The sequence below is a fragment of the Rattus norvegicus genome, chromosome 1, assembly GCF_036323735.1.
Source record: "Rattus norvegicus strain BN/NHsdMcwi chromosome 1, GRCr8, whole genome shotgun sequence".
Lineage (NCBI taxonomy): Eukaryota > Metazoa > Chordata > Mammalia > Rodentia > Muridae > Rattus > Rattus norvegicus.
The window spans coordinates 8,831,292-8,844,301 of record NC_086019.1 but is presented as its reverse complement, the minus strand read 5'-3'; the positions used below and the strand labels follow the sequence as shown (position 1 = coordinate 8,844,301).

Here is a 13,010-nt window from a genome sequence, read left to right as displayed (position 1 = left end):
CTCATTTTGAACATGATGCTGACTGCTTTGGCTGGACCTGCCAGCAAACTCCTGTGTCTACTTTTCCAGGGCTAGACTTCTGATCTCGTGCTTTTGCATGAATGCTCAGGATGAGAACTCACGTCCTCATTATGGTCAGCAAGCACTTTACCAACCGAGCTGCCTCTGCAGCTTGGATAAAACACTTCATCTCCTTCCCCAAAGTGCTGGACTCCTGTGGGTCGTCAGGCCCCTTTTCACATTATGCTTAGGTAATATCTGAGCATGTTGTATTAATAGTTAACCACCCTATCTGGGTGTGGTGGCACACGCCTTAATTCCAGAACTTGGGAGGCAGAGGCAAACAGACCTCAGAGTGTTCAAGGCTCTGGAGAGAGACCCTGTCTCAAAAAAGAAAGAAAAGAAACAGCAGAAAAAAATAACCACCTTGAAAATCCATGACATTTTCTCCCAGTATTCAGTGTTTATTTTTATATTTATCTGTCTATCTATTGCAGAATAACTGATACAGAGGTCATAATCACACAGGGTAAAGAAAACTCCACACAGCAGTTTCCGTTAGCCTCCCAGCTGTTTGGAATAATTCATATTTAGGAGGGGGCGTGCGGTTTCCTGTTTCTGAGCTGGACACGGGGTTGAACGGAGTCCTCTTGTTTTCCTCAGTTTCTTTCATATGAAAGATGCAGGCATGTTTGAGGACCTCCACAGGATACACTGGCTACACAGCACACAGGATTCAGAGACATGGACCACACAGTCTCTCCAGTGTCCTCCGTAGATGTCTCTTGTGACCTCCATGAGAAGGGACTCGGGCTGAGTGACGATGTAACGCTCCCCTGCCTGAATGCTCAGTGGAGGGGACACTTGGGAGAAAGTCAAGCTGATGCACTATTCCAGTTTCGAAGGCAGTTCATTGAAGGGAGCCGTGGTCCTGTGTGTGTGGGATAAGGAGCAGAGAGAGGGATGTGGGAGGAAAACGAACTGGAAGGACGCTAGTGCATTCTGACCGACTGTCAAAGAAAAGGAGCAAAGTTGACTTTGTTAACTCATCGATCTTTGTTTAGTATGCCGGAAATAACTCTTCTCTTCCCCTGGACCATTCGAGGCTCCTTCCCCTGCTCTGGTCCCTTCTCCTGCCGTCTTTCCTTTTCTTTTGAGACTGGGTTTAACTGTGTAGCTCAGAGTGGTCTTGAACTCTTGATGCCTCTGCTTCCTGACGGTGAGGATTTCAGACCAGTGCCATCAGGGCCTGGGCATACCAACTTCCTGCCTTATGCAATCTATAACTTTCACAGTTCCACAGAGGCCACAAACTTTCCTTGGCCTTCTGAGTTCCTAAAGTCACAGTTTGTGTTTAGGACCCAAAATAAAGTCAAGCAAAAGCTAAGCGCGACCTTGATGACTTGTCTTCCCCTCTGTTTTTCTAGCGTGTGTCAGACAAGCCTGCTACTTCTGTTGTTCATCTTCACTGCCTAGTTTCCCGCTCATGGCTGTTTACCACCCTCCATTTTCGTTACTAGGAACAGTTCTATGAACAACATTCCTGTGGCTGATTCTCAGCATACACTTATAATCGTTTCCTGAGTGTGTTTTAGTAGCTAGAAAATCCTCGCGCCGAAGTATACACCCATTTTAAAGTCCCACGTGTGCTACACTCCACCTCACCACCCTTTAATACAGACCTGACAGACACGGCAGGTGTCACATATGCATCAGTTCCTCCCTGGGGTTTTGAGAATACATTCGACCGCGGTGTGCAAACACTGTCTCTGACTATTCAGTTAGAACCTTTTCCATCACTTATACACTATCTTAGCCCCCTTTTGAGAAATATGTTTCCTGTACTTTTGACCATTTTTAAATCTCCAGATTAGTCTGCTCATTTTGATTTCTTTTCAGGTGTATTAGTGCTTGCTGTGTTGCATAGTATTAAAATTTCCTTTCTTTGCCATTGTAGTTCCTGCCCCCCCTCCAACTCCTCCTCTTCTTCCTCCTTCCTCCTCCTCCTCTCCTCCTCCTCCTCCTCTTCCTCCTCCTCTTCCTCCTCCTCTTCCTCCTCCTCCTCCTCCTCCTCTTCTTCTTCTTCTTCTTCTTCTTCTATTATTATTATTAATTTTTTTTAACAAACACTTAAGTTTCTCGTTACTGTTGCCTTTGATTTCAGAAGGGCTGGCTTTACTCTGAGGTTCTGCAGAATTTCTTCATGATCTTGTGTAGTGCCATCCCTCCAACCGTAATGCTTTACTCCTTAGAGGTTAATTTGCTCTGTATTAGGAGAGGGGATCTGAACTCCCCAAATAACTAAGATACCCTCCCCCAGGTCCCAGACCGCCGAGTGATGTCATTTCGTTAGCTGGTTTCATTCTCCTTAGAGGGTCCTTGTCTTCATGATTCTCTTCGTGGCTTATGCACTTTTATAGAAATGGTCCCCAAATTTGTAAAAGGAGTTCTGCGTTGATTTACTTCAAAACTCTAGATTTGTTGGATGAGAATTTATATATTTTGGCTTTTGTCTCCATAGGGGCTGGGGATTTATCCCAGATCCTAGCACATGCCATACAAGTGCTCTGCCAGCCCCGTTAAATCTCTTAAAAGTAAATCAAATATTGGTTGTTATTGTTGTGTGTATACGTGTCTGTGCGCGCGCACACGTGTGTGTGTGTGTGTGTGTGTGTGTGTGAGAGAGAGAGAGAGAGAGAGAGAGAGAGAGAGAGAGCCATGAGTGAGGCTCACTTGTGTCATGGCACAGATGAGAAGGCCACAGAATATCTTCCAGAATTTGGTTTTCTCTTTCCACATCCATGTGGTTTTTAGGGATTGGACTTGGCTTTCCAGATTTTCTCAGTAGATGCCTTTGCCTGACGCAACCTTGTGCTGGCTCCCAGGTGGAGCCCAGGCTGACCTCACCCTGGTGATTCTCTTGTTTCTGCCTCTTTAGCCTATCCTACCAGCATGCATGGCCTCAACAGGCTACAGTCTTTATTAAAATGTCATGTCCCATTTTCCCACCTTCTGCACCCTTTTACTTTGCCACATAATATCTTAATTTTTCCTTTATAAACATTGTATGTGTGTATATGTATAATGCATCTATTATATGTTATTTTGTTTTTTGCCCTATAAACGTGCATTTTCTTTTTCTTAACCAACTGTGTCTATATAATATATAGGTGATACTGAATTGTGTGTGTTAATATTTGATAATCCTTCTCTTTGGTCTCATAAGTTCCATTGCTTTGTTAAATATTACTTCTGAAGGCAGACTATAAATAATGGTAAGCTTCTGAAATCTATAAAGAGTTCCCGGCTCATCCTTTTACAGATCTGACGTAGTGAGGATGGCTTATAGAGGGGAGGTAGGGGGGTGGGAGGAGCGTTGGTGTGGAGCGTAGCCGCCCACCTTTCCTATCAGCTTACTTATTTATTGATTCACTTTATATCCTGATTGCGGCTCCCTCTCACACAGCCCCTTCTTTATCACCCTACCCTTCTCCTCTGAGGAGATGGGTACCAACCTACCATGGCACATCAAGTCATTGCAGGGCTAGACACATCCTCTCCTACTGAGGCCACACAAGGCAGCCCAGTTTGGGGAACTGTGCAGAGGCAGGCAACAGAGCCAGGGGCAGCCCCTGCTGCAGTTGTCCTGGGACCCACCTGAAGACCAAGCTGCACATCTGCTACGTGTGTGCAGGGAGGCCTAGGTCCAGCCCATTTGTGCTCTTTGGTAATTGCCCACCTTTTTGATAATGTGTCTTTAGACTTAAAAACCTTAAAGATTTAAAAGACCTTTTATTTTCTTCATTTAAATATTATGTGCAAAATTTACTTATATTACGCAAAATTTAATTTGCGAATGTAAGTGGGAAGTTTATTCCATAGAGTCAATCTTATTTTAAAGACTTTTTACCATCAAACCCACTAGGCTTTCGTGTGTGTTATTTAAACTTAATTACTTGTCTGTAGTTACGACTCTCCCAGCCAATTCTAGTCAGTCAGGGCACAATCCCTGAAGGAGTGCAGAAAGTCTGAACTACACAGAGTCTGTGTGTAATTGTCTTTTTCTCTCACGTTGGTGGAGAGGAATAGGAGCCGGTTGCCTTTCAAAGGCATCTGTAAGTGTCACGACCAAGGCAGTGTCTCAACCTTGACTCACTTGTGGATTTGTGACTTGTATCTTTACTGAAATGTGATGTTCAGCAGTGTTCACACGAGAACTCGAATTCCTTGAAGCGATTACTTTAAATGTTGATTTAAGAATGTGTACCACGGGTAGGGAGGTGGCTCAGTGGCTAAGAGCACTTTGCCGCGCTTGCAGAAGACCAGTGTTTCATTTTGAGGACCCAACATCAGCCTATAACTTCAGGTTTGGGAGATCTGTGAAACACACACACACACACACACACACACACATATACACACACACACACTTAAACAGAAATCTGAAAAGTATTTTTTTTGAAAAAGGAGCAACAGTTTAAAGAAAACACGGTGTTTCTACACGTCGCTTTCAGGATCTTTTGCATTTTTCAGCATGATCTGAGCTTCTGTGAATGTATATTTTCCTGGTGAACCTTCTTTTGTGTGAGTGATTATTTCCCCTCCTGGAGTGTTCCGGCTGCATGGTCTGTGCTGGTGTTCAAAGCTTCTGTTTTTCTGGTTCTCCTTTGATTTACTTAGGCTGTATTTCTCGTCTGGATTTCTTATGTCCTTTCATATTTGCTTACTTAACCATTTCATTTTTCATTACGGTTTTGAGAGTTGAGCTGAGTTTTATAAACCTTCAAGGTATATTACAAGTTATCTAGGAAATCATAGACTCGTTATTGCTGGAGAAGAAAAGCTAAACAAAACAAAACATATAAGGTTGTGTAAATTTTATTGTGCTCTGAAAGTCAAGTGGGTTTCTCTTTTCTTTCTTCTAGAACATTCTCAAGGATCTGGAAAGGAGAAAAGTTGACTTAAACGCCATCACAGAGAGTAGTGCTGCCCTTCAACACTTGGTGGTGGGCAGTGAGTCTGTTCTAGAAGATACCCTCTGTGTGCTCAACGCTGGGTGGAGCCGAGTCCGCACGTGGACCGAGGACTGGCGTAATACCTTGCTGGTATGTTGCCAGAGCACGGCAGTGGTGATGTTTTCCATAATTAATTATGTTTAAAGCATGTGGCCCTCATTAGAGTTCTGTGTTTCAGTTTTGTTTTGCTTGTGGGTTAGTTTTATTATTTTAATTTTCTATTGAAAACGGACCAGGTGGAAGAATTTGCAATAACTCTATGAACGTAAAATATTCATGCTAAACAGAGGGGCTGTGTTACTTAATAGTTTAGTAAATGTAGTTTCATTTTAATGATAGAGTATTTGCTTAGTATAATGATATATGTATACGCACATGTATGTATAAATGTATATTTATATGCACACACAGTCTTCACAGTGTCTTAGCTATACATTAGCTCAGATCAAGGATTATCTTAATGGTGATGCCGGTAAAATTCTTGACTAGTACCTCAGTGAATTACTTAAAAACTCTATTCTTTCTTTTTCTCATCTACAGAATATGTACTATTATTATTCACCCTTGTATGAATTTTATGATGATTCAATGACTGAAAATGTGTAGTGGTGTTCTATAGCAATATGTTAAACACCCCATTCTTTTTTTTATGATGATGACCATTCCATTTTCATAGTGTTTCCTGGCCCACTTCTACCAATGATAAGCATATGGCAGCCCCAGTCTCTGAAGTGAGAGTTATAGTTCATAAATTATTACTTTATTCTGGCACATTGGCTAGGACTTTAACTCAGTTAATTCCCTAGAAAGGGATAGACATAGATATAAAAATAAATTATCTGGTTGGGCATTTTTTCCAAATCTGTTAGGAGATATATATATATATGGCAGAGAAGCTCGTGTGCTTAGGTCTTGATTGACCCGAGGTTTATATTCTAGCCCATGACACATTACCCATAAAACTTTATGTAAATTTTGTAATGTAATGCATGACCACATACCAGTGTACAGAGAGAAGCATAGCTAAAGCTTACCGTGGCGATGCATACCTATAATCCCTGTAATCCCAGAGACCAAAACAAGAGTCTCCAACAGCAAAGGCCAACCTATATAGCAAGGCTCTGTCTCAAATTCCTGGCCAAACCCCAAAAACCCCAGCACCCTGTCTCTCATAAAAGTCACACCTGCTAGCACAGCCTTGTAATCCCTGCAACTTGGATAGCAGAGGCAGGAGGATCACAACTTGTAGGTCTTCTTGGGCTACATAGTAAACTCAAGGACAGCCTAGACAACTTAGTGAGACCCTGTCTCAAAATAAGACGTAAAAAGGGTCTGGGGTTATGTGCAGTTGTGCAGTGTATGAAGCCCCATGTTCAGTCTCCAGAACTGAAAAGCAGTGGCCCCTCCCTCTAAAAAACCTCAAACCAGAAACAAACCAAGTGAAAGCGCGTAGCAAATATGGTTGTTTATCGTTGACACGACCGTGCAACACGCAGCGTGCTCCTTGACGTCCCTTTCGATCTCTTCTAAGATTGCCGTCTTAGTATTTCATTTAAGCGTGTCAGCATTATTTTATCCCTTTGCAGAACCACCAGAACCAGCTGGAGGTCTTTGATGGACATGTTGCCCACATCAGTACCTGGCTCTATCAAGCCGAAGCTCTATTGGATGAGATCGAAAAGAAACCGGCGAGTAAACAGGAAGAAATCGTGAAGGTAGTCAGCCGAGTCCCACAGGATAGCTTGCTGCGTCTGTTCTCTGGTGCTGGGTGCTGTCAGTGGTGTGCGTGGTGTTCTCAAGCAGTTTCAACATTTATCATGGTGGGAGAAACCAAGATTGCCCGTGGGCTTTTCTATGAGCACCACTTCTTCTGGTTGACGGTGTCTTCCTAGCAATCCCAGACATTTATTTTAAATACCTTTAATTCATAATAAGCGTCTCTTGTTTTTTCACCATCAGCGTTTACTGTCAGAACTGAGTGATGCCAGCATCCAGGTTGAGAATGTTCGGGAACAAGCCATCGTCCTGGTGAATGCTCGTGGAAGCTCCAGCAGGGAACTTGTGGAACCAAAATTAGCTGAACTGAGCAAGAACTTTGAAAAGGTGTCCCAGCACATAAACAGTGCCCAAGTGAGTGCTTGCAGTTTTATAGAATACGGCTTCTCCTCATGGGTATATGTGTAAGTGGTAGATAATTTCGTTCAGGCCTATTAATTTTTTAAATGAATTTTAATAACTGTTTGGCAAAATGACTGTTGTTACTTATGTGTGATTGTTAATATAAAAAATATTGTTTAATAAATAACTCACCCAGGACAGGCTTCAGAGCCAGTTGGCAGTCCGGATAGGAATAGAACAGAAATATAAATAAGTCGGGTTGGGGATTTGGCTCAGTGGTAGAGCGCTTGCCTAGCAAGCGCAAGGCCCTGGGTTCGGTCCCCAGCTCAAAAAACAAAACAAAACAGAAATAAATAAGTCATTTCCCAACTGACACATGAGTATCAGTCCTTTATCTTAAACTCATCCTTTTAATGTATGTGTATATGTTGACAGATTTAAATGTTATAAGCTATATAATATATAATGTATTATATATATGTTATAAACTCACAGGTAATAGTTCACAGAGAAACTCTCTGAATTTACTAATTCAAAACAGCTTTGTCAATTAAAATGAGGGTCACGAGTAATGGCTATCTTTGCAAAATGGTGACTATGCTGCCATGTTATTATTCCTTCAACTTCCTGTGTCTCTTTCCCATTGTTTCTCTTTTATTCTTTATTTTAAGAGGTGAGCGGGAGAAACACTTTACCATGAGTTCTCAGGGCCTAGCACAGACGGAGCTTCAGTAAGTTCGAAGTGGAGAAGAGGCCACCATTTTCACAGTTTAGAGGGAGAACGGCGGGCCTTAGGTACCCATGCTGAGGAATCACAGGATGCTGAGCGCTTAATAAAATTTTAGCTGTGCACATCTGATGGCACTTTAAAGAGTTAGTGAATTCAACCTCTTGACAGTTATCTATTGAAATAACAAAGAGAAAAGGCAATTTTTTGAGCAGGAAGTAGGTCTTATCTAACTTTGTTTTAATTTAAAATATCTGGTATAGTGGGCCCAATTTTGTTTCCATGCCCAGGAATATAATTATTCATGACTTAAAACAGTACGGCCAGACCTTCCTTGAGCATTTGTCTTCTTTAATCTTGGCTTTGTCTCCCTATTGTGTGACTTATTCCATTTCATTCTTTTTAATAGATTCATGGGCTTTTTTTTTTTTTGACATTAAAAACTAAGCGGAGGGGTGGGCTAAAGAAAATTAGCATTGTCCCTCAAATGACCTTTGCAAACCATTCTGTTGCTTAACTATTTTTACTCACTGATGCATGATACTAAAATATAAAAAAATTTATAGCATTTTGTACATGCTCCCTTGGAATGGATTTTAATGATAACCTCTACGGTTTGTTATAATTTGCTAGGTGAATTTTATGAATATCAGGCACTTGGGAATATTGTTTTTGTTAAAGCCATCTTATTTTTATCTGCTGGCACACCTCTTACTATTCCGCTGGTGTCAGGTTTTAGAATCCATCGAGTTCCTGCAGAGGTTTCACAGGTCTGTTCCAAACTCTCTCAGCACGGGCCAGTAGGAAATCCGTGCAGGTCGGGATGTGAGAATGCTTCTTTCCTCATAGGTGGCTGTTACCTTTCTTCATTTATCTTTATGAAAATCGCTATTCTTACTGTTATTTTCCCAAATGCGATGTTTTTCTGTATAGATGTGGAAATGTGGCCTTTGGAAATATAATCTCTTTGAGGCTTCAATATCACAAAACCCAAGGGGAGTTCTTGGTTGGCATCATGGGCGGGATTCTCTAGGGTCTCCTCTCACCGGATGAGGACTGGCCATTGTTCCTTTTATGTCTGTGCCAGGGATGGCTTAGATCATGGTCCTGTAGGGTGTCCACCTTGGCACGTATCCTGCTGTGCTCTAAGCAGCCACAGTCAACTGAATGCACTTCGCGTCCTTGGCTCCAGGTTGAACGATGAGCATTTCAGCTAAGTCCAGATTGCCACAAGTCATTGCTCTGTGATGAACGGCATTACCGTCACTTCAGATAAATGCTGGTTTCTGCTGTGACCCTGCCTCTCAGCAGGATTTTGGAAAATCAAATCAATGGTCCACTCTCAGAAGCCTCTTTTGCTTCCCTAGATGCTGATTGGTCAGGATCCTGCTGGAACTGTTGAAGCTGTTGGGCCTTTCTCTGACTTGGAAAGCTTAGAGAGTGACATAGAAAACATGTTGAAAGTTGTGGAAAAGCACTTGGACCCCAGTAATGATGAGAAGGTGAGTCGTCTGCAAACCCTGCCCTCATTTTTTTTCCTCTCCTTTAACAGCACAGATTTACTTGCTTGACCTGACGACACCTGTAACTGAAGAAATCCAGATGTGACTTATAAGAGTCATTGTCAAAGCTGTCAGATGACTCCTGCAATGCTCCAAGTTCACATATAACACTCACTTAATCCCAGCGTTTGGGAGGCAGATGCAGGAGTGGGAGCTCATGGTCGTCTTTAGCTGTATAGCACGTATGAGGGTAGCCCGAGTTACAAGAAACCATGTCACAAATAAACAAACACACACATGATGACGATGGCGATGACGATAACGATGATGATTTCTGACTAGCTATAATCATTAACCAAGGTTTGATATACTTGGTTTGGGGTATCTTATTTTCAAATATAAGGTATTTGAAGAAAATCATGAGCAGTTGCGTCATCTGGCTTGACCCATGCTCCCCTGTCTGTCTCAGCTTAATTCTTTTTTTTTTTTTTAAATTTTTTTTTTTCGGAGCTGGGGACCGAACCCAGGGCCTTGTGCTTGCTAGGCAAGCGCTCTACCACTGAGCTAAATCCCCAACCCTCAGCTTAATTCTTAACACTGAACAATGAAGAGTGTTATGTTTGTCTGTGCATTTTTGTGTCTTGTAATTTTTTTCCTTTAAATATTTAGATGGATGAGGAGCGAGCCCAGATTGAGGAAGTTCTACAAAGAGGGGAGCATTTGTTACATGAACCAATGGAGGACAGTAAGAAAGAAAAGATCCGTTTGCAGTTACTACTTTTGCATACACGTTACAACAAAATCAAGGTAGGATGGGGTGGTCTCTTCAGCAAAGAAGTAACTTACCCAGTAGAGCCATCCAGGCTGGCAATATTTAAAGACACAAGCAATATTCAAGCAAATCAGTTAGGGAAATTAGATTATTTCCCCCTTACTTTCTTTTTAAGTTGAACTAATTACTGTATTTTTCGGAGTTGGTGATTGGACCCTATGCCTTGCATATGCTATTGGTTATTTGGGAATTTCCCATCATGCACCCTGATCACATAGATTTCTCAGTCCTCCCATGTCTGTTCCCTCACACTGTGACCTCCCCAACTTAAAAGAAAAAGAAAAAGAAAGTCAAGGAAAGAGAGAAAGAGAGGTGGGGGGAAGGAAGGGAGGAAGAGAGAGACTCTAAGTCCATTTTGTGTTAAATTCAGTTGAGCACGACCTACACCCAGTGGCTAGCCCACAAAGGGAAACTGAGTCCTTCCCCATCCTCGCCAGAAGCCATCAATTGTGGAGAGCTACATTTCAGCATCCTTATCCCAGTTTTCAAAGCTTCTCTTTGATGGCTTCCTTTTTAGGCTATTAATTTTTTAGGGGTGGGGTTGGCGGTTAGGAGTTGTCCTGGAAGCCTTCTATGTTCCTCTTTCTCCATCAACTGTGTCTGTGGTCATTGAAAATACTGCACCACTCCTTGTGATGTTTTAAGTGATGCCATTCCCCAGGGCTCTGCTTTTTGGTAGTTCTTGCTGGAATCTGTTTTATTTGATCACTTTGGAATCTGAGTGGATTCCTGTGCCGTGGTTTGCTGCCTGTTGGTTGTCTCTGTCTGCATGTGCCTTGTGGTATGATTCAAAACGAAGTGGCCATTGGCGTCTGCCTTCCACATTTCCCTTTTTAGTCTGTCCTCTTAGAAAGTAGGCTGTCCGTGTAGAAGGAGGGGACTTCAGTGCCATCCTCTGGTATTTCCCTGTTCATTACATCATGAGAAGCAGGACTCACAACTCTTAGGCTTTGGAGTGGGGATAGCTGCCTGGGAAGTGTGTGTCTCAGAAGCATGAGGACTTGAGCAGTCTTAGCAGATGGGAGGATCCCAGGGCTTTGTCGACCAGACAGTCTAGCCTAATTGGTGAGCTCTAGACCGTGAGAGCAATGAAAGATCCTGCTTTAGTGGGTGGGTTGTGTTCCTAAGGAAGACACCTGAGGTTACCCTTTGGCTTACACACAGGCCCCCACACACACACAGAAGCATATTCACTCACACTTGGATGTATATGTGTACGTGCACATCTAAGAATACATTCATATATGTGCATACCTGTGCATATAAGACCACATGCATGCGTCATAGACATATCCATGCATTAAAAAAAAAGCCTCCTTGGTAGAATAAAAGAAAATAGAGCTTTCAAGTTTAATTTAACACTAGGGGATTACCAACTGCTTGGTGTAAGGTCATAGAAAAGCAATGTCACATGTGTGGGGGTCAACTGGGTTTGTCCTTTCACCCTATGGATCCAGGACATCAGAGTCACGTTGTGAGGTTTGGTGGCATGCGCCTTACCCACTGAGCCATCTCCCCATCTCCCTATGTTGCTCTGACGTATGAGTATTGGAAAGTATTTCGAAAACTTAAACAGATGCATAGCAGTGAGAACAAAAACAGAGACAGAAATAGCCAAATACATGACTAAGAGTAGTTAAACCACAATCCCGTGTATGCTGAACACATTTTCTCCCAGAATTCTCTGTCCTTCTTTTTCTTACCCCCTTTCCCCGCCCATCACCTCTGTTTCCCTAGAAGGTTCATGTATACTTTCCTGTCACAGAAGTCAGTATGATTTTACATTTTTTTTGTTGTTATATGTTGTCTAGGAACCACAAAGTAAAGAAAACACACAGGATGTTTCTTTCTGAGACTGGCTGAATTTGCATAGTGTGGTTACGTTACATTTTTTTCTGCTGACCATGCGATTTCCTCTTTCTTCATGGCTGAATAATTCCAGTGTCCACTTTCTTGACACAGTCCCCAGTTGTGGGACACCGGGTTTCATTTTAGTTAAGCTACTGTGCTGTGGTGAACACTAAATGCAGTCAGAGTTAGCAGCCACAGGCACAGAACTTGCTTTCTTATGTGAAATATCTTTTAAGTGGCCTTTTCCCATTTGCTGAGTGGAGTATTACTATTCTGAAATATATGAATTCTTGGTGTTGGGAATATAACTCAGCAGGTACTGTTGTTGGCATGTAAAGTTTGGATTTTTAGCACCCACATAAATGTCTGGTGAATTTGGCAGCTCATCTGTAATTCCAGCACCTAGAAGGGAGAGACTGGTGATTCTCCGGTTAGCCAGAGAGCTGCAGGGGGATGGCCTGACGTTCTTCATGTGCACATATATTCATTGGATTACGTTCTTCATCCTTAGTGATGAAAGGAATGGGTGAATGTGACCTCACCCCTGCCAAGTTGCCCCATATTCCTTCTCCCTCCCTCTCTCTCTCTCTCTCTCTCTCTCTCTCTCTCTCTCTCACACACACACACACACATACACAGATACACACACTTCTTAGCCTTAATAAATTATTTATTTCACACCGAGGTGTTAATTACTTCAACATTCTTTTACATTTGCTAGAACGTAGCATTTCCTTTCTTAAGTGCATGAGTGCATTCCTAGACATGCCTTCAGAATAAGATATAAACATATAGCATTAAGGCAATATAGTAATTATCAGAGATAATTTTAATTGGTCCCTTTGATAAAGTAGGGAACCTGTAAGCTTGCCTCACACTGGCTCTCTAGGAATGCCCAGTGAAAGAGAAGGGAAGTTATCCAGATCACGGAAGGCGGTGAACACAGATTTCTAAGCTCAACAGGA

At 42.3% G+C, this 13,010-nt stretch overlaps 1 protein-coding gene across 14 annotated transcripts in view; it reads left to right on the top strand.

The window, feature by feature from the left end:
- Positions 1-13,010, top strand: part of Utrn (utrophin) — a 503,427-nt gene that overhangs the window by 200,186 nt on the left and 290,231 nt on the right. For all 14 annotated transcript variants that reach the window (XR_010063620.1, XM_008758594.4, XM_008758593.3 and 11 more), the window contains 5 exons: positions 4,926-5,105; positions 6,602-6,730; positions 6,975-7,145; positions 9,228-9,362; positions 10,032-10,169. Coding sequence is in view for 13 of the 14 variants with exons in the window: in XM_008758594.4 (XP_008756816.1) it covers positions 4,926-5,105; positions 6,602-6,730; positions 6,975-7,145; positions 9,228-9,362; positions 10,032-10,169 (753 nt within the window). In the remaining variant the exon portion in view is untranslated. The remainder of the gene's footprint in view (positions 1-4,925; positions 5,106-6,601; positions 6,731-6,974; positions 7,146-9,227; positions 9,363-10,031; positions 10,170-13,010) is intronic.